This window comes from Fusarium oxysporum, chromosome I (assembly GCF_013085055.1).
Source record: "Fusarium oxysporum Fo47 chromosome I, complete sequence".
NCBI lineage: Eukaryota > Fungi > Ascomycota > Sordariomycetes > Hypocreales > Nectriaceae > Fusarium > Fusarium oxysporum.
This window is the reverse complement of record NC_072840.1, coordinates 4,077,954-4,103,664: the sequence shown is the minus strand read 5'-3', so window position 1 is coordinate 4,103,664 and position 25,711 is coordinate 4,077,954. Positions and strand designations below refer to the sequence as shown.

General features: G+C 49.3%; 4 protein-coding genes across 4 annotated transcripts; 2 read left to right on the top strand and 2 right to left on the bottom strand.

The window, feature by feature from the left end:
- Positions 1-3,450: 3,450 nt before the first annotated feature.
- Positions 3,451-5,229, bottom strand: FOBCDRAFT_6191 (26S proteasome regulatory complex, ATPase RPT4). The gene is made up of 4 exons (XM_031182622.3): positions 4,862-5,229; positions 4,413-4,799; positions 3,901-4,357; positions 3,451-3,834 (listed from the first exon to the last, which is right to left on the bottom strand). Exons 1-4 carry the CDS (start codon positions 5,070-5,072, stop codon positions 3,714-3,716), a joined length of 1,176 nt encoding a protein of 391 aa, XP_031043390.1. The 5' UTR covers positions 5,073-5,229; the 3' UTR covers positions 3,451-3,713.
- A 1,158-nt stretch (positions 5,230-6,387) lies between these two features.
- On the bottom strand, positions 6,388-7,174 carry FOBCDRAFT_6187 (uncharacterized protein). The gene has a single exon (XM_031182621.3). The coding sequence runs from the start codon at positions 7,046-7,048 to the stop codon at positions 6,470-6,472; it is 579 nt and encodes a 192-aa protein (XP_031043389.2). The 5' UTR covers positions 7,049-7,174; the 3' UTR covers positions 6,388-6,469.
- A 1,706-nt stretch (positions 7,175-8,880) lies between these two features.
- FOBCDRAFT_247023 (uncharacterized protein) lies at positions 8,881-21,108 on the top strand. The gene is made up of 12 exons (XM_059610792.1): positions 8,881-9,579; positions 9,691-11,599; positions 11,650-11,719; positions 11,772-12,160; positions 12,210-12,595; positions 12,884-12,989; positions 13,144-13,209; positions 13,270-13,318; positions 13,760-13,840; positions 13,885-13,905; positions 14,043-20,521; positions 20,573-21,108. The coding sequence occupies exons 1-12, from the start codon at positions 8,994-8,996 to the stop codon at positions 20,838-20,840; spliced, it is 10,410 nt and encodes a 3,469-aa protein (XP_059466602.1). The 5' UTR covers positions 8,881-8,993; the 3' UTR covers positions 20,841-21,108.
- Positions 21,109-21,845: 737 nt separating this feature from the next.
- On the top strand, positions 21,846-23,480 carry FOBCDRAFT_123382 (chromatin remodelling complex Rsc7/Swp82 subunit-domain-containing protein; the record flags this gene model as incomplete). Its single annotated transcript, XM_031182615.2, has 2 exons — positions 21,846-22,930; positions 23,000-23,480. The coding sequence occupies 2 exons, from the start codon at positions 21,846-21,848 to the stop codon at positions 23,478-23,480; spliced, it is 1,566 nt and encodes a 521-aa protein (XP_031043383.2).
- Positions 23,481-25,711: the final 2,231 nt, after the last annotated feature.

The window sequence follows — 25,711 nt, the reverse complement described above, 5'->3', positions numbered from 1 at the left end:
CTGACAATACAGAAGTACGGCAAAATCACCTACAAAGAGATATTAATCATGTCTATAGAGGCAGAAATAGCTCTTCTTATTGCCTTGCTTGTAAAGGCTTGCGGCAAGGGCAGCCTCGACCCTCTAAAAGGGCAAAAAAAGGAGGTCATCTCGAGGTTATATCAGGAAATGCGCGAGGTCGGCAGACTAGGTACGGCTGCAAAGTGTGTGATGTAGCGATTTGTAACAATGCTGACTGTTGGTACTTCTATCACACGTTAATTTAGGTGTGTATAGAGGTACCGGTCGTCACGGTCATTTTGATTGGCCCCCCGCCCCTGTCGTGACTTCGTGGACGGCTTATGCCGGTCAAAGAGATATGTAGTCGTTTGAGCTCCAGTAAGTCAGTCAACTTGCCTTACAACATTGGGTGAAGGCGAAAGGCGGGCAGAGCGGTCTCCGTAGAGGATGGTCCCAGCTTCCCATGGTGTGGAGTCCCTGGCCCGCACCTCAGTGAGGTGAGCATGGAGGCTAAGCTCCCTAATGCTTAGGTATACTCCTCTATAGTTCTCGCTGAAAAGTGACCTGCAACTCAGCAAGGTCTCTCATTCACTTTTGTTCTGCATGCAGGCAGCTTGCTGTCCTGGTGGGCAGAGTGGGGTTGAGGATGACAGTAGCGGGGGTATTTTCGACAGGGCCCAGACAGGGGTGAGAGATTCCATGTTTTTGGTTTGGTCTGGTCTGTAGGTGTTTTTATCTGCTCGCTGGTCTCTTTACGGACAATTTACAGATGTTGAGGAACGAACGAACTGGCGGGAAGTGGGCAAGACATGGGAGCGGTAACAGAGGAATATCATGAGAATACCTACATACATATCGATAACAACCCTGAACTGTGAGGGGCGGTTCGCAGTTTGAGATGGTTCAGGGATACCGCACCATCAGGCGTTTTGAGTTGACTACCTGACCTTGGTCTACAGTTGATGACCTGCCATCATCATACAGCTGAACCAACAGATGACCAATTGATCCTGTTACACGGCATCTGTTATCGTAAACGTGGCAGTAGCTCGCGGCTGTTGAGACGTTAGCTGGAACAGAATGGAAGCCATTGTCAGCCGTGGCTAATGGTTGCATAAGGGTCCAAGACCAAAAACCACACCAAGGCTTCGTCCGCCTCTGGTTGCTTTCCAATGCCTTACGCTCAGACTCGTAATAATCTGCAACAACTACGTATCGAAGTTCTAAGAATACCGATCGCTGTTTGCCTCGCTGGATCTAGCCCGCGCTGTAATGATTCCAGGGCCTGGAAGGCGGTGCCTGAACACCCTGGTGCAACTCCAGGTCTGTCACAGTTCAAGTTAGATCGTGAAGCTTAGGTCCCGTTTACCTCTCTACCTTCGTCATGGCAACGCATCTCGCCGAGCCGCATGTACAGGTGTACCTAAGATATATGGAACTAACAATAATCTCACAATCCCATTAACTATAGCGACGTCCCAAAGGCAAGTTCCTGATCTACAAAGCTAATCTGCTTATGAACTTTGTCTCTTGTACTTGGTGCGGGAAGTAACTTTTGGTAAAAGGTAGCATTCTCTCTTTCACCGCACTCTTTTTAAGTCGAACCACGATCTTTTCTGATGTTACCATCTGTATGCACTGGGTTAGTTGTTTGTCACTTATCATATCTGCAAACCCACCACAAACATCGTCATCCACCACTCCTCCGCCTCCACCCTCACCTAGACCTACAGCACACCTAAACCAGCCTCACGGGGTTCCCGACTAGCCCGAGCCTTGTCAACACCAACAGAAGAGCGGAAACTTGCAGCTCGTTCCAACTCGTTCTTCATCCTACCACTTAGAAGCCAGAAAGAGAAACGGCAGCGTTATCGTGAAGCGAGAGATCTGCGCCTCCATACGAGAAATGTCTCCCCCACTCGCGCCTTTGTTCGTTCGTATTGACTCCCGGCCTAGCCAAGGTCTCAGGGACTCTCAGTCACTCACTCAGTGTTAGACTGCGGAAGCTACCAGTCGGCATTGGTAAATCCCCTGCATCTCTTGCTGTGGAGGGGTGCATATGCAGACATGCAATGCGTACCCCTGAATTCGCCCGTCGTTTTTTTAAAATCCTGAAGCTTATGCTTCCCACGGTGATGACTCTGAAACATATGGCGTCTATGCAATTGAAGATCAACAGATAGATAATATCACTACAACAACAAGTACATAGCTGACACTGACTTTCTCTGGGGGGGGTTCTGTAATCATGGGTACCTGGGCAGTGATGCATTGATGGTCTTAGCAAAGTTAGCATCAGATGGATCGTCCCTAGGTCGTGGGTCTCTCATCCAATACCTTGTGTTTGTGCCTGTGTCGATTCGAAGTTGAATCAGTTCGCTTGGGTTCACTTAAGATTTCACAGCCTCAATCGCCCCAACCAAAAAAATCAATCTCACTAAGAATAGCAACCCGTTCTAACTAGCGCCAACTCCGTTCCGGTCGGCGTTGTTTCCCATCTCAAGTGCAAGCGGGCTTCTTGGCTTGTTTTTCTTCTTCTCGATGTATTCTAGCCCATGTTTTTCTCCGCAGCATTCATTCCTATCAATCTTGTTTTCGGTCTTGTTTCTCTTGGTTCGCCTTCCGCCGTCGGTTGAGTTGTCGATTAACTAGTTCCGGACCTTAACCAATATATGCGTTGCTATTGTTAGCATCTCGTTATATACGTCATCTTCCCCCAAAACTGAGACCCCCATGTTAAAGATATCAACTCCATGCCTCTCTCCATTTTAGCCTTGCCGTTATCCTCAGGCTTGGGTTCTATAGAGATTACGCTCGCTCTTCTTCAAGGGTGAGCTGTAGAAACAGACCATCCAGCTCTCTGACATCAGCCACGTTGGCCTAACAGCGTCCCCGCTGAGCAGGGCAAGTTCCCACTGTCATCATTAAAGGATGGTGCTTAAGGTGAACCCTGGTCAGTCCTGTTGCTGTGGCTGTTTGTTTGTGTGAGAAGGAATCCTTTTGCACCAAGTATCTATCTGTCCTTTCTTCAGCACTAACAACCAAGAAAAAAGAGTGTTGAAAATTAAAAATCTATAGTACGATCTATAGCACATTATCAGAAAAAAGTCGCCTTTTGTAGAACCAAAAACGCCAAGCTGAAAATGCCCCTCAGCCCTAAACTTGAAGATGCCATAAGCTCCCTTATCCCGGTGTTCTTGACGCGACCTCACTTCAGCCGTTCATCTTGACTACTTGCTTACTACTACTAGTGGTATAACAGACCTCATCTTGCATAATTCCATAATCTTACTCCCTCCTGAGCCTACTTTGGCCAACCGACAGTCTCACTCAGAAGAATCAGCCTTGCCAGTCAAGGTGGTGGTTTCATGGCATCTTTAGCCTCTCACCAATTGTATCAACACCTTGCGACACAACTCGTGGCAAAGGATCTGGCTGCTTACGTTGCAGGCATTGGCATATGAATCTCACGTTCGTCAAACATGTATTGTGATAGTCGCAAGAAACTTTCCTGCTTTTCCTGGACGCCATGTACATTCCTGCTTCTAGGGCTGAGCTAATCTATCGCTGTTTGCCCTGACTCTATTGTACAGTCTTACACGGATTACCTAGCAACGCTGGACCCATCAACTTCCATCGTCCTTGGGTTTCCATGCACCTTTCCGCTGTTATATCTATCCATCTTGGTCTGGCATGACACACCCTTCCGCCGCTTACAGCTTCTGGTACTCAAGCTTGCCCTCCAACTTCTTGGATTCTGCGACCTTGCGAACAGCCTTGTTGAAATCGTCCTGATTGATCGAGTCTCGGTAATCCTTGATAGCAAATAGACCGCTGTATGCATGTCAGATTCATTAAGCTCAAATTCTTTTGCTTTACTGTGTGGGGATGAAAACTTACGCTTCAGTAACCACATTTCGCAAATCAGCACCGTTGAGCCCGTCACTCATCTTCACCACACTTTCGAAATCAAGGTCTCCATCGACTACCACGCTTTGTGAGTGAATCTTGAGAATCTCGAGACGTCCGACCTCGTTAGGCAGAGGAATCTCAATCTTTCGGTCCAGTCGACCAGCACGAAGAAGCGCAGGGTCCAATGTGTCAGGTCGGTTGGTTGCCATGATGATCTTGGTTTTGCCCAGATAGTCGAAACCATCCAGCTGGTTGAGCAACTCCATGAGTGTTCGTTGAATTTCACGATCAGCACTGGTGCCCTCGGAGAAACGACGACCGCCAATGGCATCAATTTCGTCCATGAAAATGATGCAAGGCTCATGCTCCTTGGCATAGCCAAACATCTCACGGATCAGTCTTGCAGATTCTCCAATATATTTATCAACAATAGCGGAAGAAACAACTAGTTTACTGTCAGTGCTACCACTCATGTAATAAGATCAGCGGGTGACCCATACCCTTCAAGAAGTTGGTCTCTAGACTGCTAGCAACTGCTCGTGCCAGTAGAGTTTTTCCAGTTCCGGGAGGACCATACAACAGGACACCCTTGGGAGGTTTGATGCCTACTCGGAGGAACAGTTCGGGGTTCTTGAGGGGAAGCTCAATGACTTCTCTAAGCTCTCGAATCTGATCGTTCAATCCACCGATACCAGCAAAGCTGACTTGTCCTGGGTCCTCCAGGGACATGTTGTACACCAAGGGGTCGACTTCGCGGGGAAGCATTCGCATGATGGTGAGTGTCGTCATGTCGAGAGCAACGCGGGTACCTTGCTTGAGCTTGACCTTGTCGACCTTTGATCTGCATCCGACAACATATCGTGGTCCCGATGAGGCCTTGACGATAACTGCGAGTATAACCGTTAGTATGCGTCCATCTTGTACGAGTCCACATGTTGTTCGCCCTCACATCGTTCGTCATCAAGCTGTTTCAGTACCTCGCCGATGATCTGTCCCACACTCTGTAGCGCCTTGATGTTGTCCTCGGTCTTGTCAAACTCTCGCTGCATGTCCTTGATTTCTAAACGTAGATTCTTGAGCTTTGCCTCCCATTCTCGCGACTCCATGAGTTTCGTGCGGTAGGAGTTAAGGGCAGCCTGGCGCTCGTCTTCGGCAGACATTGTGAATAACTTTATTCCGATCCTATTTTCGTGAGTTGTATATTGTTAATGTTTCTTCTTTCTTGACAATTCGTCGGTCTTGGGCGTCGTCTGTCGGGTATCGAAAGCTCGGTTTATGTTGACGGAAAGGTGTTTGGATGGTGATGGTGGTTGCTCATGGGAGATAGAGAGCTTACCTCACCAGCTGGAGCCTTCCACTAGCGGGCTCGAGCTGCACCGGCAGAATCTCGGCATATGCTACGCGCAAAGCTCCCTAGTTACCTGACGTATCTCATCCAGCTTAGGTAGTTGAAGAAAACAAAGTAAAGCGTGGCTCAATCTCTGAATGTCTACAGTGTGACAATGCACAGAGTGTGATAGATCTCGATTTATTCGGCTATTTTACCTGCATCTTCTTTTTTCTCAAGTATAATGCATACCTATTAAAATACCATTGAGTCCACTGGTGAGCCTAAACTGTTCACTATTTGTGGCATACCACCCTACCATCGTATTTTGATTATTTTGTCAGAGCTTTATTACCTACCCTGCGTCACTCAGTCGGTTCTTGGAACAGTGGTGCCTGAATAGAGACAACGATGCTGTATTTTTTTTTATAAATATATATTGCATTTGGCTATCGAAGCGAATGCACCTCTCATTGATTCTTTGCATGTAGGACGTGGCTAGGTCATGGTGCATCATGAACGGCAATACTTCTCAAAGTTTGATGCAACAAACCATCATGTGGCCATCGTCACTACCCTGCATATGAGCAGCAACCTACACTGTTGCACTAAGGTATACCGGAAAGCAGACGTGCTACTGAGATATAGGAAGACATGGTACAGTTAGCACGCATAGGTACAGGTTCCTACATATCAGGTCACTCGCCACCTGCATGGCATTTGTGGATGCAAATACCTTCAGCATTTCCCCTAGGTAGTGGCCGATTTTCCGACCTCAAAGACGATAGCATATTGAGGAATTTCGTAGCTCTCATTATATATCTAATTTACTCAGAAACATAATTTTTGGTACACCCCGACCCAGCCTTAAGCTTTGCGCGCATAGCGCATCGTGCCTATTGCTCGTTCGTCCTAAAGATGGACAAGGTGTCGGGAAGAGCAGAAGGTGTGCCGATTTCAAAATGAAGGGCCAGAATACACCCAAGTGATGGCAAGTACCAAGAAATTGGCTAAATGATCCCTTAAATAGCTGGAGACGGCTTGCTGATGATGTTGAGTTGGGCATAGGTCACAAAAATATGTATCTTCGTCATCCGACTTGGCATCAAAGGTCATAATGTCCTGGTGAGAAGTAGTTTACCCAGAAACGCAGCCCTGGATGTACCAGCGGCTGTTCGAAGCACCTTGACTTGCAGTGATAATTTTCGAGTCGAAGTCGCATAAACTGTCTCAGTCCTTCTTTTCACCCTCATCGTCAGTGGTCGCCTTCTTGGGCTCACCCTCAGCGTCGAAACCGAGTGCATCCAACTCTCTAATGAGTTCGTTGATTTTGATGACCTTTGCGATTTGCTCGGGGAGTAGAGCCTCACCACCTTCCTTCTTGTTCTTGAGGTCCTTAGCCTGCTTCAACTTCTTCTTAAGATTTCGGGCCTTTTTCTCGCGCTCAACTTCGGGATTGACTTCCTCGGGCTTGGTCTCTTCCGCAGGGGCTGGAGCATCACCCTCTGCAGCCTTTGCCTTTTTCCGAGCCTCACGACGCTTGGCGTTCTTGTTGCTTGCAGCCGAGCTTTGTTCGGAGCTCTCTTCCTCCAAGCCCGTGGCACCTGGGATGCCAATCTTCTTACCGCGCTCGCGAAAGGCCTCGGCAGTGCGGTTCTTGTAGACTTCGACATCCTCGGGAGGGCGGTATCCCGGACGAATTTTGATAGCTTTCCGGGTACTGCCATCTGCGCGGACAGACTGCGGGATCTCTCGGTCACCACTGTTCTCGTCGGTGACAATACCCGCGTTCGAAGGCTGCGAAGGCATTGCGAAAAAGAGATGGAGCGGAGGGAGAACCAATTCAATTCAAGAGAGCGCCTGAGTCCGACGCTGGACGTTGTCGCAGGCGAACAGGGTTTGAAATCTGCTCGGCAGGTACCGAAGCAGGTTGAGAGCTGGAACTCGGCTTGGAGGGGTCAAGATAGAGGAGGGGCTGCGAGTGGCTGAAAGCAAACAGCGCCACATGCATGTGGCTACATCTGGGAGGATACAGGATTATGCACAGATGCAGCCTTGATTGAGTACCATTGCATGATTTATGCATCGTAATTGTGTTTCATCATGTTGCCTCGATTGTGTGCCAACCCATGATCACATTTGCCCAAGCACGCCTGTGTCCTGTTGGGGAAATTTCGGCCAGGGCTGTGGGAGCCAAGCTGTTAAGTAGTACTGGACACAAGCAACAAGGGAGTATCCCTGCTAACTGAGCTTATTTGAGCTGGGGCCCTCTCATTGGTAGATGTTTCGAGCTTGATGCCCTGCAGGGTGCCTTGTTTCAACCTTTCCTCGTGTAAAACGATAAAAGGACGTATGCCCACGTTGCAGATGTGCCCTGGTGTAAGCGACATAAATCCTCTGACCTGTCGTATCTGAAGAGTGCCTACGCAGCCTCACTTCCTAATTTTCTTATTCCTCAGCTTTCTTCTCGAACGTGTCTCGCCACATCATGAAAAGCTTTGCTGAACTCTGAGGGTATGTTGATAGTTCTGGATGGTCTGGCTGGTTATCATGTAAGACCACAAAGAGAATGGAAGGATCTTCACGTCCTACGTAGCCCATTCGGAGTGCAAAAAGCCACATGCTGTACATGGCTAGACCCCCCTGTGAATGGAAATGGTGTGCTGCCACAGCTTAAGATTAACACACCGTTATTTGATGAGCGTTGACCAAGGCTTCTTGCATAACGAGAATGACTTTCACATATTTGGCCCCTGTCAAATCACTGCAATCAGTCACTGGCTGCCTCATGCATAGGTCGTGGCAGGTTGAGAACCTACGGAATTACGCCTAATGGCAGCCTCTCGCACGACTTTGCTTGTGACAGGACAGATACAGGTCAAGACTCGCCTCCGCTAGAAGTGTAAGCAGTGCTGTGTTGGTCACATCAAAAATAAGGTTGTTTGAACCAGATTGTGTGCTTATTAGGCATATTGTTTTGCTAGGTATTTTTTATGCCACTTCGTGTTTGGAGTTTGATATTCGAGACTTTCTCCCAAGTGTTCCATCTTTGTTTGCGTATCACTACCGAAGACTTGACCTATGATCAACTAGCTTTATCGTCCTTTGAGTGTCATTAATTGGATGTATGTGATTGTTGTTTACGCGAAGCGGTCTCATTCACATACCACGTGTCTGTGTTTCTGGTTGAAATGAACTCCTGATATTACTTACACATCTGAACGTCAAGGAACGACCTACTTAAAGCTTAACATCTTGTTCCTAGTAAGGGATATTAGCAGTGCGCCATTGCGTACGGAAGTCCTTTACTCTTGGGCCAGCGCACCAAGAATAGGTAAGGTAAGGTAAGGCTAGTAACCAGCATCCAACAGATGCCTTGTCACAACAAGGATGAATCGTGGATTATTTTGCTTCAACAAGTACTAATCATGTATCTAACCGCTGTTGCATACCTTATATGAACTCAACAATGTCCCACCGGTCTCATTACAATCTGCCTTACACAATGTACCAATCACTGGCAAGTGCTTCCGTCTGTGTCATTGTCTAAGTCGGTAACTTGCTTTTCTTGCCCTTCCCCTCTTCAGAGACTTAAGAACCAAACTTCACTCACAACATAAAAGGAGGCCTCTTAATCGTGGCATTCTTGTTCTGCTTTTATACTACCCTATTAACTAGCTGCCAAGGCTTTCTCAGGAGTTAGTCGATTATCAATCTCGATCTTGAAGCTCCAACACTCGCCACCATCGCCAAGATGGCAGCTCCTGATATATCGCAGGAAACCAAATTCCCTGAAAATGACCATGTTGCCACCAAATACAGCCTACTAGACACTTCAGATGCATTGACTCCAGACCCAGGCAATGAGGACATGTTCAGAACTGAGCAAAGCAAATTTGCTTTCAGTCCAGGCCAGCTTTCTAAGTTGCTCAATCCCAAGAGCCTCAACGCCTTTTATGCTCTTGGGGGAATTGATGGTATGGAGAAGGGACTGCATACAGATCGCAATGCTGGCCTCAGTACCGACGAGTCCACAGTGGATGGAGAGGTCGCATTCCACGAAGTTGCGCCAAAAGGAACACCAAAACATGGGACGGCCGGCGATGCAATACCGGAGAGTAATGCTGAAGCAGCAGTTCATATTCCTCCTCCTGAGGACCCCAACCCTACTGGGATATTCTGTGATCGAAAAAAGATCTTCAGAGACAATCGCCTTCCTGATAAGAAGACAAAATCCCTCTTGGAGATTGCCTGGACTACCTATAACGACAAAGTTCTCATTCTCTTGACCATTGCGGCGATTATATCACTAGCTCTAGGCCTTTACCAAACCTTTGGAGGTGAGCATAAAAAAGGGGAACCCAAAGTTGAATGGGTTGAAGGTGTCGCAATCATCGTTGCTATCGTGTAAGTAAATGCTCCAGACACGCCAAGACTTGCAACACTAACAGGAGCGGGCAGTATTGTTGTGCTGGTCGGTACAATCAACGATTGGCATATGCAGCGACAGTTCACTCGACTCACCAAGAAAACCAATGATCGTATGGTCAATGTTATTCGTTCAGGGAAGTCCCAAGAGATATCCATCAACGACGTAATGGTCGGGGATGTCATGCATCTTGCCACGGGAGATATCGTACCAGTAGATGGCATCTTTATTCAAGGCAGCGCCGTCAAGTGTGATGAGTCCTCAGCTACTGGAGAGTCGGATCTGCTCCGAAAGACACCAGCAGCAGATGTTTTCGATGCAATCCAGAAACTCGACACCAAGGAGGCAGAGAAGCTCGATCCTTTCATCATCTCAGGAAGCAAGGTCAATGAGGGCAATGGAACATTTCTTGTGACTGCTGTGGGTGTCAATTCCAGCTATGGCCGAATCTCAATGGCCCTCCGCACCGAACAGGAAGACACACCTCTGCAGAAGAAGCTTAACATCTTGGCAGATTGGATCGCCAAAGTAGGTGCTGGCGCCGCGCTATTGTTATTCGTCGTGCTCTTCATCAAGTTCTGTGCTCAGCTTCCAAACAACCGCGGATCTCCCTCTGAGAAGGGTCAAGAATTCATGAAGATTTTCATCGTATCAGTCACTGTTGTTGTAGTGGCTGTCCCCGAAGGATTACCCTTGGCAGTCACACTGGCACTGAGCTTTGCGACTGTCAAGATGCTCCGCGACAACAATCTCGTTCGAATCCTCAAGGCCTGCGAGACGATGGGAAATGCCACGACTGTTTGCTCTGATAAAACCGGGACACTTACCCAGAATAAAATGACGGTAGTTGCCGCCACACTTGGTAAAACAACCAGTTTCGGCGGTACTGATCCGCCAATGGACAAGTCCTTGTTCATCGAACGGAAGGCTTTCACTGTACCCAATGTCCCAGACGCCGACTTCGTGAATGGACTAAGTCAACAAGTCAAGACTCTACTCATCCAGTCCAATGTGCTCAACTCAACGGCCTTCGAAGGTGACCAGGATGGTCAGAAGACATTCGTCGGTTCTAAGACTGAGGTTGCTTTACTTACCTATTGCCGAGACCATCTGGGAGCTGGGCCAATCCAAGAGATACGATCGTCTGCCAATATCGTGCAGACAGTGCCTTTTGATAGCAAGAACAAGTACAGTGCTGTAATTGTTAAGCTGCCCAGTGGAAAGTATCGCGTATACGCAAAGGGCGCTTCTGAGATAATGCTGGAAAAGTGCACCAAGTGTCTCGAAAATGTGTCGCAGGGGGAAACGATGTCGGTTCCCCTGAATGAAGCCGATCGAGACATGATCGGTATGATCATTAGCTCCTATGCAGGACAGACTCTCCGAACCATCGGGTCATCATATCGCGACTTCGAATCTTGGCCACCTGAGGGAGCTGTCTCCCCAGATAACCCGCAATACGCAGACTTCAATGCTGTGCACCAAGATATGACGCTGGTTGGAATCTACGGTATCAAAGACCCGCTGCGACCGACTGTAATCAGTGCTCTTGAGGACTGTCGCCGGGCTGGCGTCTTTGTAAGAATGGTAACCGGTGACAATATCCAAACAGCCTCTGCTATTGCCTCCGAATGTGGTATTTTCCGTCCTGATGAAGGTGGCATCGCGATGGAAGGCCCCGAATTTCGAAGACTTCCACCTGAAGAGCTCAAACAAAAGGTGAGACATCTTCAGGTTCTGGCCCGCTCAAGCCCCGAGGATAAACGGATCCTGGTCCGTACCCTTAAAGATCTCGGGGAAACAGTGGCAGTGACAGGTGATGGAACGAATGACGCGCCAGCTTTGAAGATGGCAGACATTGGATTCTCCATGGGCATTGCTGGAACAGAAGTGGCTAAGGAAGCATCGTCGATTATCCTTCTTGATGACAAGTAAGTGAGCGATTCGTATACCACAGCAGGACACTACTGATGACTTGCAGCTTTGCTTCCATTGTCAAGGGCTTGATGTGGGGTCGTGCCGTTAATGATTCTGTCAAAAAGTTCCTTCAGGTAAGCTTGAATATACGGTAACCATGAAGCTTAGCTGATCAGATGATGGTAGTTCCAACTGACTGTCAACATTACAGCCGTGGTATTGACATTTGCCTCAGCTGTTGCAAGCAGCAAGCAGGAATCTGTTCTCAACGCTGTTCAACTCCTTTGGGTCAATTTGATCATGGACACCTTTGCAGCCCTTGCATTGGCCACAGACCCCCCTACGAGGAGTGTCCTTGACCGGAAGCCAGATCGAAAGTCGGCGCCGCTCATTACATTGAGAATGGCCAAGATGATCATAGGACAGGCTATTTGTCAACTTGTTATCACATTCGTGTTGAATTTTGGTGGAAAGACCCTTTTAGGCTGGTACCGAGACTCCGAACATGATACCAAGCAGCTCAAGACACTCGTCTTCAACACATTTGTCTGGTTGCAAATTTTCAACGAAATCAAGTATGTCCCGAAGCTTTGATAAGTGATGCTTCACTAACCAAGATTTTAGCAACCGTCGGTTGGATAACAAGCTCAACATCTTTGAAGGTCTCCATCACAATGTTTTCTTCATCATTATCAACCTCATCATGATTGGAGGCCAAGTCCTCATCATTTTCGTAGGTAGTGATGCCTTTGAGATTGTTCGCTTGAACGGTAAAGAATGGGGACTATCAATCGGCCTAGGTGCCATCTCTGTTCCGTGGGGTGCACTAATCAGACTCTGTCCCGATGAGTGGATTGCTGCGTGTCTCCCAGGCTTCCTCCACAGAAGATGGATTTCACCTCCCGCTGAAGACTTGATGGTTGACAAGTCGCTGGATTCTGACGATGAATTTGTACGGCCACCACTTCGCGTCATGAGCTCCATCAGGGGTCCGCGAGTCCAGCAACATAGTAGTTGATATCATAAATCCAACCCCGTTTGAGCATTGGGCCAAGTTGACTGAAGATAGGGCCTGTGCGGCTGTATTTATAGTGTGTTCATGCAAGAAAGCATTAAATGTTAGCAGCAAATGATCCTCCTTGACAATTATTCCCATCGATGAAGTGAGAGATGGTTGTTGAAAGTGAGTTCCGTCCCGATTAAACCGGGGCTCGGGATATCAGGTTCAGCCGACCAATCACAGGCGAGGTAAAGCTGTCCCCGGAACTTCGCGAATTTCCTGGCCTGACAATCTCTAGAACCTCTCCATCCTTCAACTGAAGCCTCACAATCGATCGTCGCAGACGTCCACCACCGACTCTTAGCCGTGTTACAGACGCTCAATTGCGCTCATCTATCAAAATGGTAAGGCAGAGGCTACTCCGAGACTCCCCTCGCTGACCGCAATGGCTAATCGCGCATCGTCACAGGCCCTCGCCAATACACTCTACAGGCAAGTAACGACGACGCCGACGACACGATAATCGATCACCCAGACTAATGCGGGTTTTTTCTACAGGAGCCTCTTCTCCACCAACTACCTGATGCTCGCCACCGTTTTCACTGCTGGCTTCGCCTGGGAGATGTAAGGACTGCCCGCACACGACTTCGGACCAACGGGGACAGGACGCTGATTATGATACAGTGGCTTCAACAACGTTATGGACAAGGTCTGGGACAACAACAACCGAGGCGTACGTGCGATGAGAACCCGAAATTGGCGAGAGACAGATGCTAACGGACTTGCAGCGACAATGGAAGGATATCCGACATAAGTTCCTCGAGGGCGGCGATGAGGATGAGGAATAAAGAGGCTGACAAGGACATGGACCTGATCATGGAGCAACGGGCCGAGCGAGGCGAGGAATCGATTCTGTGCCACTTGCCGTGTACAAATTAGAAGAGGATTAGAGGCTTGATTACACACACGACATCTCTTTACCTACCTATGTTCATGCATTATTTCCATTTGTTGATTGCTAGAACCGGTAATAGCCATAACCACTGCTAACTGTTCGTATGTTATATAACATGGATTTATGGACATAAACACAACGCACATGTATGATCAGACTTTTACTGTTAAGAGTGAGGTGGTAACGGCAATTCGTTTTTGCTTGTGAATGTGACTGTAGGTACCTAAAGAGCTCCAGCTGGAACTGCTTCGGCAATTCATTCATACATGCGCGGTGCAGTGGATTGGGCTGGATTGGCAGGTATTGCCCCTCGGTGACTGCGCCAGAACCTCACTGTGATTCAGCCCCAGGATGCAAGGCAACAGGTAGGTAGTGGGTAGCAAAACGCAGATATTTAAGCTGTCATCAACTTGATGGTTTGAAAGTTACGCAATCTGACATTAGTAACAACCAAATTCACGGCCACTTTTGGATTTTGTGTCTTTTTACTGGGCTACCATAGGTAAATCAGCTACTTTTCTACTTCTACACTGTTCAAATCGCTGACGTCTTTATCCGCAGAGCACTGTTCCACCAAACCTTTCTCCAATATTTGCGGACCCCCACTTCGGTATTGCCTATCAATAATCGACCTGACGACATCGCCGACACCGCAATCGACATCGTTTGTGCTTTTCTCTCTTTTCCATCTTCTCTTTTCATCTCACACAACAAATGCTACGATGAGGTTGGTTTGACCATGGCCCAATCTATGTCGACCCAGGAGCAACAGCTCTGCCAGTTCTTGGCCGACCTGCCCTCCCGCTTCAACTACCGCTTCACCGAAGATGCTTCACGCGAGCTGCTTACCAGCCTCTTCTGGTCTCTCGCTGGAGGAAACAGTGAATACATGCGATTGCTCTTTCCGGACGGTAAAATCGGAGAGACCCTCAAGCTGAGCGACTCTCAAGGCGCAGTTGAGGGAGCAGAGTATACTGAGGCAGCGCGGGGGAAGCGATGTGGGCACATCTTCAAACCTGGTGAGGCATCGTACATGTGCCGCACCTGTGGTACCGACGAAACTTGCTGCCTATGCGCCCGATGCTTCGACTCGACCGACCATACAGGGCACATGGTTCGAATCCACATATCAGTAGGAAATAGTGGTTGCTGTGACTGTGGAGATGATGAGGCATGGCGAACGCCTCTGTTCTGCACCATTCACTCTCACGTTCAGGGAGGCACAGACAAGGGAAAGGGAAAAGAGGCAGCCGGTCTGCCTGAGGATCTTGTCACGAATCTACAGATGACCATCGGCCGTGTTTTCGACTACATCTGCGACGTCATCTCATGCTCCCCAGAACAGCTGCGACAGGCCAAGACACAAGAATCGATTCTTGAAGATGAACAGTCATCACGCCTCTCCTCGAAATATTACGGTCCCGATGCCGAGCCATGTACAGAATTCGCCCTGATTCTTTGGAATGACGAGAAACATACGGTTCAAGAAGTTCAAGACCAGGTCGCCCGCGCTTGTCGAAAAAGCCGTAAGCTGGCTGCAGAGAATGCCTGGGAGACTGATGCTATTGGACGAAGTATCCTGACGTATATGCCCGACGTGAAGCGACTCTTGGAGATGGCAGCCATAATGGAGGCCATCAGAGTTACAGTCACGATTCGGTCTGCAAGAGACACTTTCCGCGAACAAATGTGCGGCGCCCTTGTTGAGTGGTTGAGTGATATTTCTGGTTGCTCTGTCGGCCACGACAACAGCATTCTCCGACGCACAGTCTGTGAACAGGTAATGAACCCTTGGCGTCAAGGGAGCCAAGCGACTCATACGATGGGTCTGATTGACGACGAGGAGGAGGATGATCAGATTGTCGACAGCAGACGCCGCTTTGATGGCATGAATGCTAGGTTCATTCTGGCCTTGCAAGCTGCAGCCAACACCGGTACCGGCGTTCAGATAGAAATTGACGACGACTCCGACGATGATGGAGAGGACGAAGAAGATGCGGATGCAGACATGGACGATCAAGGTCAACATTCTCCTTCCAGCTCAGTGGCTGGAGGAGACGAGGATGAGGATGACGACGTCATGATGGTCGATGCCCGCGGAGACGTTGGAGACCTTGGAATGAATTGGAGAGACAACGACCAGGCTTTGGAAGAAGACGAAGCAACAATGGCAGGCTATCCACCGCCTCCACCGCCTCCTCCTGCTCAAGCTCAGTCTCAGGGTCAGGGTCAAGCCCAGACACAATCTGAGGCTCCAGCTAGAGCCAGGGACAGAGAAGCAACACCATCCGACTCGGATACAGCGGAGCCCCTAATCGCTCCTTCAATTTACGCAAAGGCGAACGCGGAAATTCCCAAAACTCCTGGTAAGACCGAGAAGTTAGTTCCTAGACCTGGGCGTTATTGGATCGAGACACCTGCCGTTTATACACAGCGTGAGAACGTGCCTCCAGCTGAGGATGTCTTCCGTCGTGTTCGCCTTGACTGGCTATTGCTGTTCGATTTGCGGATGTGGAAGAAGGTGAGAAACGACCTTCGAGCTTTGTACATCTCTACGGTTGTGACTATTCCCGAATTCAAGAGAGTACTGGCCCTCAGATTCGCCAGTCTTTACACAATCCTGGCTCAGCTTTACCTGGTTGGAGACCGAGAGCCAGATCACTCCATCATCAATCTTTCTCTTCAAATGCTCACCACCCCATCAATCACTGCAGAAGTTGTCGAACGCGGAAACTTTATGACCAGCTTGTTGGCAATCCTATACACCTTCTTGACAACCCGTCAAGTTGGACATCCTTGGGATGTGTCCCCTGATGCAGTCTTAGGCTTCGAAAGCGGGTCGGTAACTAACAGACGCATGTATCACTTTTACCAAGACCTGAAGTATCTTTTCGGCGCCCCTCATGTCCAGGAACGCGTTAGATGCGAGCCCCGCTACCTCATGCAGTTCCTTGACCTTGTCAAGCTTCATCAATGTATTGGGCCGAATGTCAGGGCTGTGGTCGAACATGTGGAATACGAGGCCGACTCCTGGATTACAGCATCCCTTGTAACCAGGCAGATCAACCTGCAAGCACGAAACCTTGCTGAGGCGTTCCGCAACTGCCCCCCAGACGAGTTCCACTACCTCCAACAAGCAATTCGCTTCACCACCAAGACGGTCATCTTGAACTCTATCGGCGCCGAACGTCATCGATTTAAGCAAGGTGAAATCAAAGACGAGGTGCAGTTCAAGACATTAAGTGATTTTGAGTTCGATGGCGAATCTTCATCGTATGATGTCGTCAAGTTCGTTGTCGAGAAGGACGCAATCAGTTTCCACCATGCCCTACACTACACGCTGTCCTGGCTCATTGAGTGTGGCCGATCTCTTCCTGTGTCAACAATGCGGAACCTTCTGAGCTTTACTCAACAGGAGCTCAAATCTAAACCAAGACTGATGGGAAGGCCTCAAGTGCCGCGAAAGAATTACAACGCAGAGGATTATCTCATCGCATCTTTCGACTTCCCTCTCCGTGTTTGCGCTTGGCTTGCCCAGATCAAAGCCAACATGTGGGTTCGCAATGGAATCAGCCTGCGACACCAAGCCAGCACGTATCGGGGTGTCGGTCAACGAGATGTATCTCATCATCGGGATATCTTTCTACTTCAGACTGCTTTGGTGATTTGTAACCCCAGCCGAGTACTGGCCTCGATTATAGACCGCTTTGGAATGGAAAGCTGGGTCAAGGGCTTATTCGAGCTCAAATCTGAAGCTCAGGATGATGCTCAGCACCTTGATGTTGTTGAAGATATGATTCATCTTCTCATCGTCTTGCTCAGCGACCGGACCTCTTTAATATCTTCAGAGGATGAGACCAAATCCAGGCTCTTGGCCATGCGCCGCGACATTACTCATGTATTGTGTTTCAAGCCGCTATCTTTCAACGAGATCTGTAACAAATTGCCTGAGAAGTATCAAGAGCAAGAAGACTTCCACCGAGTGCTTGATGAGATGGCCACTTTCAAACCACCAGAGGGTGTCTCCGATGTTGGTACTTTCGAACTTCGACCCGAGTACATTGAGGAGATTGACCCTTATATCGCTCACTACAACAAGAACCAGCGTGAGGAGTCGGAGCTGGCTTACCGAAAGAAGATGGCGAAGCGAACAGGAAAGAATGCTGAAGAAATCGTATACGAGCCCAAGGCCCGACCAGTCCCTTCGGGCATGTTTGAGGACTTGGGCGCTTTCACGAGTACCGGCATGTTTGCTCAAGTCGTCTACTACTCACTCCTCTACCCCCTGGTGGCCGGCAAGTTTACTCCCTCCGTTCCTTTTACTCGACTGGAAACATTTCTCCAGGTTGTCTTGCATCTTATGCTCATCGCCATTCTCGAGGACAAGTCGAGTGACGATGACATGAGCGAAGAATCACCAAAGTCCTTTGTCTACATCGCCCTCACAAAGTTTGGCCGCAGTAACTTTATGCCTGAAGCCCACAGTTCAAGGACAATCGTGTCTCTGCTGAATATGATGTCAACCAAGGACGAGTTCAAGGCAGTTCATCCCAAAATCGCGCTCGTTCTGAAGCGTCTGCGCCAGAAACGTCCTCGCACCTTTGAGACAGCGTATGTGAACCTGGGTGCTTCCGTAGACCGTATAAGCACCGCCTCACCAGCAAACACATCTGCTGAGGAAGAGCGTGAGAGAAGAAAGAAGGCAGCTCTGAGTCGCCAAGCCAAGGTCATGGCGCAATTCCAACAGCAGCAGAAGAGCTTCATGGAAAACCAGGCTTCCTTTGACTGGGGCAGTGATATTGATGAAGATGAGGGCGAAGAAGGCGATGCTGAGCAAACTGAGGACCGAAAACACAACTGGAAGTACCCAGTGGGAACTTGCATCCTGTGTCAGGAGGAGCCGGACGATCGTCATCTCTACGGAACTTTTGCTCACTTCAACGAAAGCCGCATCCTCCGACAGACAGATTTCCAAGATCCTGATTTCGTTCGTGAGGCATCACAAACACCATGCAGTCTTGATCGATCGGCCGAGGACGTTCGACCATTCGGTATTGCTCACGAAAACCGCAAGATGGTGGAAAAGATCAACGCTCAAGGCGAAACTTTTCTCGCGGAGAGACAGACAATCGGGAAGGGTTTTCCTTCCAATGTCTGTCGATCAGGCCCTGTGGCAAGTGGTTGCGGGCATATGATGCATTATCGCTGCTTTGAAGTTTACTATGAAGCGACTGTTCGCCGCCATACGCATCAGATTGCCAGGCATCATCCAGAAGATACTAAGCGCAATGAGTTTGTCTGTCCTCTATGTAAGGCCCTAGGCAATGCATTCGTACCCATTATCTGGAAGGGCATAGACGAGTCATACCCAGGCTACCTACAGTCTCAAGGTACATTCGAGGAATTTGTCGAGAAGCAAATGGGATCTGCTTACTGGATTGGTGGAAGTAAGGCACGGGAGGACGAGCCTACTGTGCCTGACATGTTTACTCCAAGTCTTCCAGGAAGCCTTGTTGAGTCCTTGCTCCCAGCCCAAGCTTCGAGCGACACCTCATGGGGAAGAGATGATGCCGAGTCTCATTCGTCAACTGTCGGCACACCCGCAAGTTACGCATTTTCTGACTCGGTTACCCCTGAGCCGGTGCAACCTCAACCCGCTACTACCAACAACAACACAGATGGTAGCCAGTTGATGAACGAACTATTAGCAGCCTACCGCCGACTGAGGAATACACTCCGTGTCAACGGCCTTCGTACTAGCCACCTCATTGACGCTAAGGGCGACAACGTTGGTGAATTATGCGCCAGCGATACACTGGTGAAGTCTGTGGGCTTCACCATCTCTTCAATCGAAGTCCAGCAGCGAGGCATTGAAGCCCAGCCAGGCATGACACTCCTGGAGAAGATCCCTGAACACATTTTGTCGCACCTCAGAGTCCTATCAGAGACTGTATCTTCGTACATCGCTGTTGGGGCGCAGTCTGGTGGTGCCGAGAACAAGATTGAGGCCGAATTCAGGAAGGACAGCGAGCGGCAACACTGTCAGCTGTTTATGTCGAGGTACTTTGGTACTGGAACTCCTTATGCTCGCCGACCTCTGGATGTGTACCCTCCACTGCTGAGCATGGACTCGTTCCTATTCTTAGTGGAATGCTCCTACGGTTTAGTGCCGCTCCAGAAAGCTGAAATTTCCCACGTTCTTCGACTTTGTTATCTGGCAGAGCTTGTTAAGCTGGTGTATCACATGGGTCGCAATATTCCTGTCGCTAACTGGGTTGGCAATCTCACCAACCGTCATACGCAGGACCCGGCCATCAACAATTTTGCAGACTTTGCTCTCGGCGTTACGAAGACTGGGGTCGATTTCCATGCGGCCCAATTCCCTGAAGGCGTTGAATTTGGCGAGAACCGTGGCTTCCAGCAACCAGGTGTGGACACTCTAGAGAGCTGGTATACCTTTTCCAAGAAATATGCTCTCACCTTCCTACGGAAATGTGTCATTTTCCTGTATGTCAAGTATGGCGTAGACTTCAACAGTCATGTCTCGCCTTCGCCAGATGCTGATGAGCTGGAGCGCCTCACTGAAGCTCTTCGGGTTCCAACATTTGACGAGATGTGTGCTGCCATCACAGACAACGCGTCGGCTTGTGGCTGGCCTCAGACAACTTCTGTACTAGTATCTGGTTGGGTAAAGCATCAAGTTATGTGGCCTGGAGACTATAGCGAGATTCCTCTCTCGGCAATGATGAGCCACCCAGGAATCTTTGAACTTATTGGATTACCAAAGAATTACGATGCGCTCATAGAGGAAGCTACCAGACGAAAATGCCCTACCACTGGAAAGGAGCTCACAGATCCTGTCATATGCCTTTTCTGCGGAGAACTATCTTGCAGCCAAGGCACATGTTGCCAGAAGATGGACAATTCTGCCGAACGAACAGAACATACCAAGATTGGCGGTGCACAGCAGCATATGCGCAAGTAAGTGATGGTCAGTTATTATACTGTGGTCAGAATACTAATAAGGTTTAGGTGTCAACGGAATATTGGAGTGTTCCTCAATGTGCGCAAGTGCTCGGTGGTATACCTTTTCCGACTTTCAGGATCCTTCACGCCAGCGCCTTATATCGACAAGTACGGAGAGACGGATCCTCAGCTGCGTCATGGGCGACAGCTCTTCCTGAACCAGAAACGATATGACTCCATGATACGAAATACGGTGCTCAACCACGGGGTACCGAGCTTGATCAGCCGCAAGTTGGAGGCGGAGATTAACAATGGCGGATGGGATACTTTGTAGTAAACGAGCAGAGTTATTGGTATGAAGCAAGCCTATGCTTTACATTGGGGCTGGGACTAGCGAGTATGTAGAGGGTTGCAGGCCATGATGTGATAAATGGTGTAAGACAATTGGTTTTGGGCTTCTATATGCTATGTGAGTAGTGATAGCATGCGACGATAATAGATGCCTAATGGTATTTGTAACTTTCATGTGAGTTTCCAGTGATACATAGTATCTCACTATAACAGGCCATTTTTATATCTTAGGTCGTTTCGATATATATATAAGATCACTATCACACCTAGTATTTACATAGGTAGGTAGGTATTTATATTGACATATATCAATGGCAGTGTATAGATACAGTGTATGGCGGGTATCAGACTGTACAGACCCTGAGCTTTGGCCAATCATATCACGCGCTCGCTCGTGCAGTCGCGTCTAAACCGTGGCTCAACTGTACTCAAGCCTCTTTTGGAACGAAATAAACGTGAGGGTAAACCAACCGACAAGGAAAGCGACAGTAGCTACGCAGCAACCGTCTTTCCTTCCTTCTTTCCATCTCTAAAACGAACCCCCTCCTTCCTCTTGATCCTTATTCCCCCCTTCCACCCCCTTTTTTTTGTTCAAGTTCTTTTGTTTTTGTGATACTCGATAAACTGAGACTACTTCTCGCTCGTAATTTCCCTTGGGTGGACGTCCGCCTCCACTTGCTCTGGCAAGAGAAACAGAGCACCCCGAACCTTCGAAACATGGCAGGCAGACGTTCAGGTCGCGCTGCCGCCAAGCGGGCTGCAGCTGCTCTAGGTGAGTGCGATTGCTCTCTTGTAACATCCAGATCCATACAATCTTTCAACACCCACCAAACTACAAAGACAATCAATTTCCACGCCTAACTCTATTGATAATTTTCTTTAATCCCTTTCTTAATTTGCTGGCGCTTCTTGTGGTTTTCATTTCCTTTTTTCCTACTACACACTTTCTCCTGGCGCGCAGCGTGATTGCGCAAATCGCAACTCAACAATGGCGCCCCGTGGAAAGATTCGCTTGAAGCTGACGCGAAGCGCCAAATCAGAGAGCACGCCAAAGTCGTTCGCAGACCTCGAAGATGAACCTATGCCCGATGCCGGAACCAGTCCCCTGGGCTCCAAGCGACAGCAGGTGCCCGACCCGGATGATGAGAAGGACGAGGATCACCAGCCAAAGGAAGAGTCGGGAGATGAAGATGATGCAGCCGACGCGGCTGAAAAGGACGACGAATCCGTCAAGGAGCCTACGCCCCCCCCTCAGCTCATGGTCCGTCGCAAGAGGCTTGGTCGTCCTCCTAAGAACAGACCTCCAGATTGGGACAACATGATTTCTGTTCCCGCCGACGAAGCCAACACCCCGCGACGCCGAGGAAGAGGTGGATGGCGAGGCAGGGGTGGTCGTAAAGGAGGTCCTGCTGCACCCAAAGCCGAGCAAGTTATCGACCAGGAGGGAACTGTTGCCGAAATCGCAAACGATGAGTGCGTCTTGCCCGAAGATCCAGAGGGCGAGACTAAAGTGGACAAGTTGGGCAACCTCCAAGGCGGACGTGATTATCGATGCCGAACTTTCACGGTTACCGGTCGTGGGGACAGGCTCTACATGCTTTCTACAGAACCAGCTCGATGCGTTGGCTTCAGGGACAGCTACCTTTTTTTCACCAAGCATCGCAAACTCTACAAGATTATTGTGGATGACGACGAGAAGCGGGACATGATTGAGCGAGACATCATCCCTCACTCGTACAAGGGCCGTTCCATAGGAATCGTAACGGCGCGATCGGTCTTTCGCGAGTTTGGTGCGCGCATCATTGTGGGCGGAAAGCGCATCATCGACGACTACAACGTTGCCCAGGCTCGCGCTGATGGCGCCGTCGAGGGCCAGCTTGCGGACCCAGATGATCATTTCGTCGAGGGGGAGCCATACAACAAGAACCAGTACGTTGCGTGGCACGGAGCCAGTGCCGTGTACCACACCAACGTACCATCAGTGCCGGTTCCCAATGGCAAGATCGAGTCAAAGAAACGCAAGGTAAATGTCAACGACATGAATTGGATGCTGGAACATGCCCGCGAAGCCAGGTACGTAAACTTTCAACCGTAGGCATGCGACATCATGACCTGTCCCAATACTAACTGCCAAATGCACAGCACCTTCAATGCCGGCATCAATGCCATCAGAAAGCTTAACAATGCCGGCGTGTACGACATTCACACGAATGTGATGCAGTACCCAACAACAATGCAGCCGACGCGAGCACGCATTGAGCAGGTCGCCCCAGAGGACGAGCAAGCCACCGCGGACAGCGCCATCTTCCCCCCCGTCCCTGCAAAGATGGCGCGCAACTTCTTCGTTGCAGACACATACTTTGAGACATCATCGGCGGGTGTCATTTCAGCGTCTGCAGTGGACGGTACCGCAGGTTCACCAGACTTCCTTGCTTCTTTCCAGGGATTGAGTGCTGTATCGGATGAGATCAAAGACCTGTTGCCCTCGGAGTGTCGTGCGGCTTTCGATGGCGCCGTGGCAAAGGAGGCATCATATCGGTCAAAATGGGGTCCTGAGAGCGAAACAATGTCGCGCCGTCAGCCCATTATCGACAAGGCAATCGTGCCCTACAGCATGAGTTGACGGCAGCCCAAGCTGGTAATGACATACGATTCCTTCGAAACGTGAACAACGTCAACCGTGCAAATGCGGATTTAATACTATGGGTATCAAGTGATGCATTCTTTTTGACATTCAAGACGAGGCGAGATAGGGGTTGGCACACCTTGCTGGGATCTAGGCACCAGGAAGAATGGAAGGAAAGCAATATGGGCGTTGGGTGTCATGGATAAACACTCGGAGTGGTTTCTGTTTCTACGGCTGCATCATCAGATGGTGTCAATTGGGCCTTGAGAGTCAATGTATCATATCAGGTAGAAGAACAAGTGCTTGTTCACAGGCCTCTACCGATTGACAATGTGCAGACACCAATCGAACGAATGACTTGGTATGACTTTGATGCTCTACGTGAATCATTGACACGGATGCCCTCAGTTACTCTGCAGGATTTCCTTTCTCGACGCGGCACTGCGAGCACTGACTGCAGCTTGGGGAGCTTACCTTGCCTCAATGGCCACGTCTTTCTCCAGCCGCCGACTACGCTTCTTTGAACACACTGGCTGCTGGCTGGACTGCCGGACTCGGCCTCTTTCTGCTGCAGGTCACACTTCCTTGGCACGCGAAGAGCGGGCCAGAGAATCAAGAGACTTTTTCCCTCTCAATCTCTGACCTCCGTGGCCCCGTATTGCGGGATTCTAGCCTCTCGAATTTCCTTTCTTCTTTTGCAGGGCTCGTGATAGGTACGATCTCATGCTTCACTAGGAGTTTATTTAGCGACGATGTGGGTTTCGTCGTCTGCCCCCGCCCTGACTTCAGTTGATCTTTTTTTTTTTTCTCTTGCCCTTGACCTCGTTTGGGTTCTTGCGTGGCTTGGGTGGATGCTGATTAAGGCCCCCACGCGGATCTAATGGATGCTTGATGAGGTGGGCTTGCAGGGCTCATCAGAGATGAGTGGCGAACTGCAACAACAAAGCAGAAGGCGAATTGGACCGAGAGGGAACTTGTGAAGAAGATTCAAGAAAATACAGTACATACAATCAGGGTCTTGATCGACATCCCTCTAGCTTGACTTGCTGCACGCTTGTGACGCATGTTCTGCCCTGTTGAGCCGTTATTGATGACAGAAGGACTTATTAGTGATGTTCAAGAGTGCAGTCCGTATTGGCTGGCACCCTGAAAGAATTCACTCTTATATGACGACATATGGGTGCCAGTGCAGCAGTATCGACATGGACGTATCTGTAGCCCGTACCTGTCTGTTCTGTGATACTTTACTGATCAATGACTGATGTCCTTAGCTAAGCTTCTATTGGTGTTGCTGAGTCCCCCTGTGAGTACTGGCACTCCTCAAGCAACAGCATATTTTAAGTGTGACTTTTAGACCAGCCACGAATAGGTATCTGGCTTTTCTCTTTCGGTTTGAAATCGACGGCCAGAATATAACAAGGATGCAAGGCACCACCGCGTCTCTTCTAGGCAATTGGTTGTGATCATTCACGGTTGCCTCCAACGTTGTCATGAGGGTGATGATCATGACAGGTAGACAAGCTCCGGGGAACAGAACCGGGTCATGCCCGCTGGAACTGATGGTGTCCAGTTCCCCATGGCAGCAAGACTTGGATTCATACTGGTCGAATGAAAACCGGATGAAACCCTACGGACAAATACGTTATGATTCGATATAGGGTAGCACCTGTTTTGAAGGTGACAAGACATGCATAGATATACAACCAACCCTCCCATATTGTCGGTAACCATGGGAGGCGCTTGAACTCGAATTCCAGAGGCACCTGGCCACTGATAGATGTTTCGGTCATATGCAGCTCACACCGCTCCATCCAAATGCCACATATTGGTCATGTTCGGTTCGCAACTACAACAGCGCTCGTTGATGCGGCTCATGTCCGCGGGTTAGTTAGAAGCGACTGATATATCGACGTCCTGCTCGCTACATTCAGAACAATCCACTAAATCCAGCAAAAGCGGTTCTGGGAGTTGATGGCCCTTCAAACTTCAAGTAATCATGCATACCCACCAGGCACCAAGCATCCCAAAAATGAATATCATATTCGGGATGCACGGTTCCTTCTCAGAGACTTGTCACTTTGTGGGAACATTATCACATTAACTCGCCCTGCACGATGCACAACACCGGCCAGTGCTTAAAGGCCCAAGCGCTTAATGAGGGGTCCGCTCCATGATGGCCCGTCGAAGCCATATCTCGGATAGGTTGATTCCTGTATACCTAGTAGAAA

Coding starts and splice junctions, on each gene's coding strand:
- FOBCDRAFT_6191 (XM_031182622.3), bottom strand. CDS start 5,072: ATGTCTGCCGAAGACGAGCGCCAGGCTGCCCTTAACTCCTACCGCACG. Junction 4,358..4,412: donor AGAGACCAACTTCTTGAAGG/GTATGGGTCACC, acceptor ACAGTAAACTAG/TTGTTTCTTCCGCTATTGTT. Junction 3,835..3,900: donor CGAAATGTGGTTACTGAAGC/GTAAGTTTTCAT, acceptor ACATGCATACAG/CGGTCTATTTGCTATCAAGG.
- FOBCDRAFT_6187 (XM_031182621.3), bottom strand. CDS start 7,048: ATGCCTTCGCAGCCTTCGAACGCGGGTATTGTCACCGACGAGAACAGT.
- FOBCDRAFT_247023 (XM_059610792.1), top strand. CDS start 8,994: ATGGCAGCTCCTGATATATCGCAGGAAACCAAATTCCCTGAAAATGAC. Junction 12,161..12,209: donor CAAATTTTCAACGAAATCAA/GTATGTCCCGAA, acceptor CCAAGATTTTAG/CAACCGTCGGTTGGATAACA. Junction 13,841..13,884: donor GGATTGGGCTGGATTGGCAG/GTATTGCCCCTC, acceptor ACTGTGATTCAG/CCCCAGGATGCAAGGCAACA.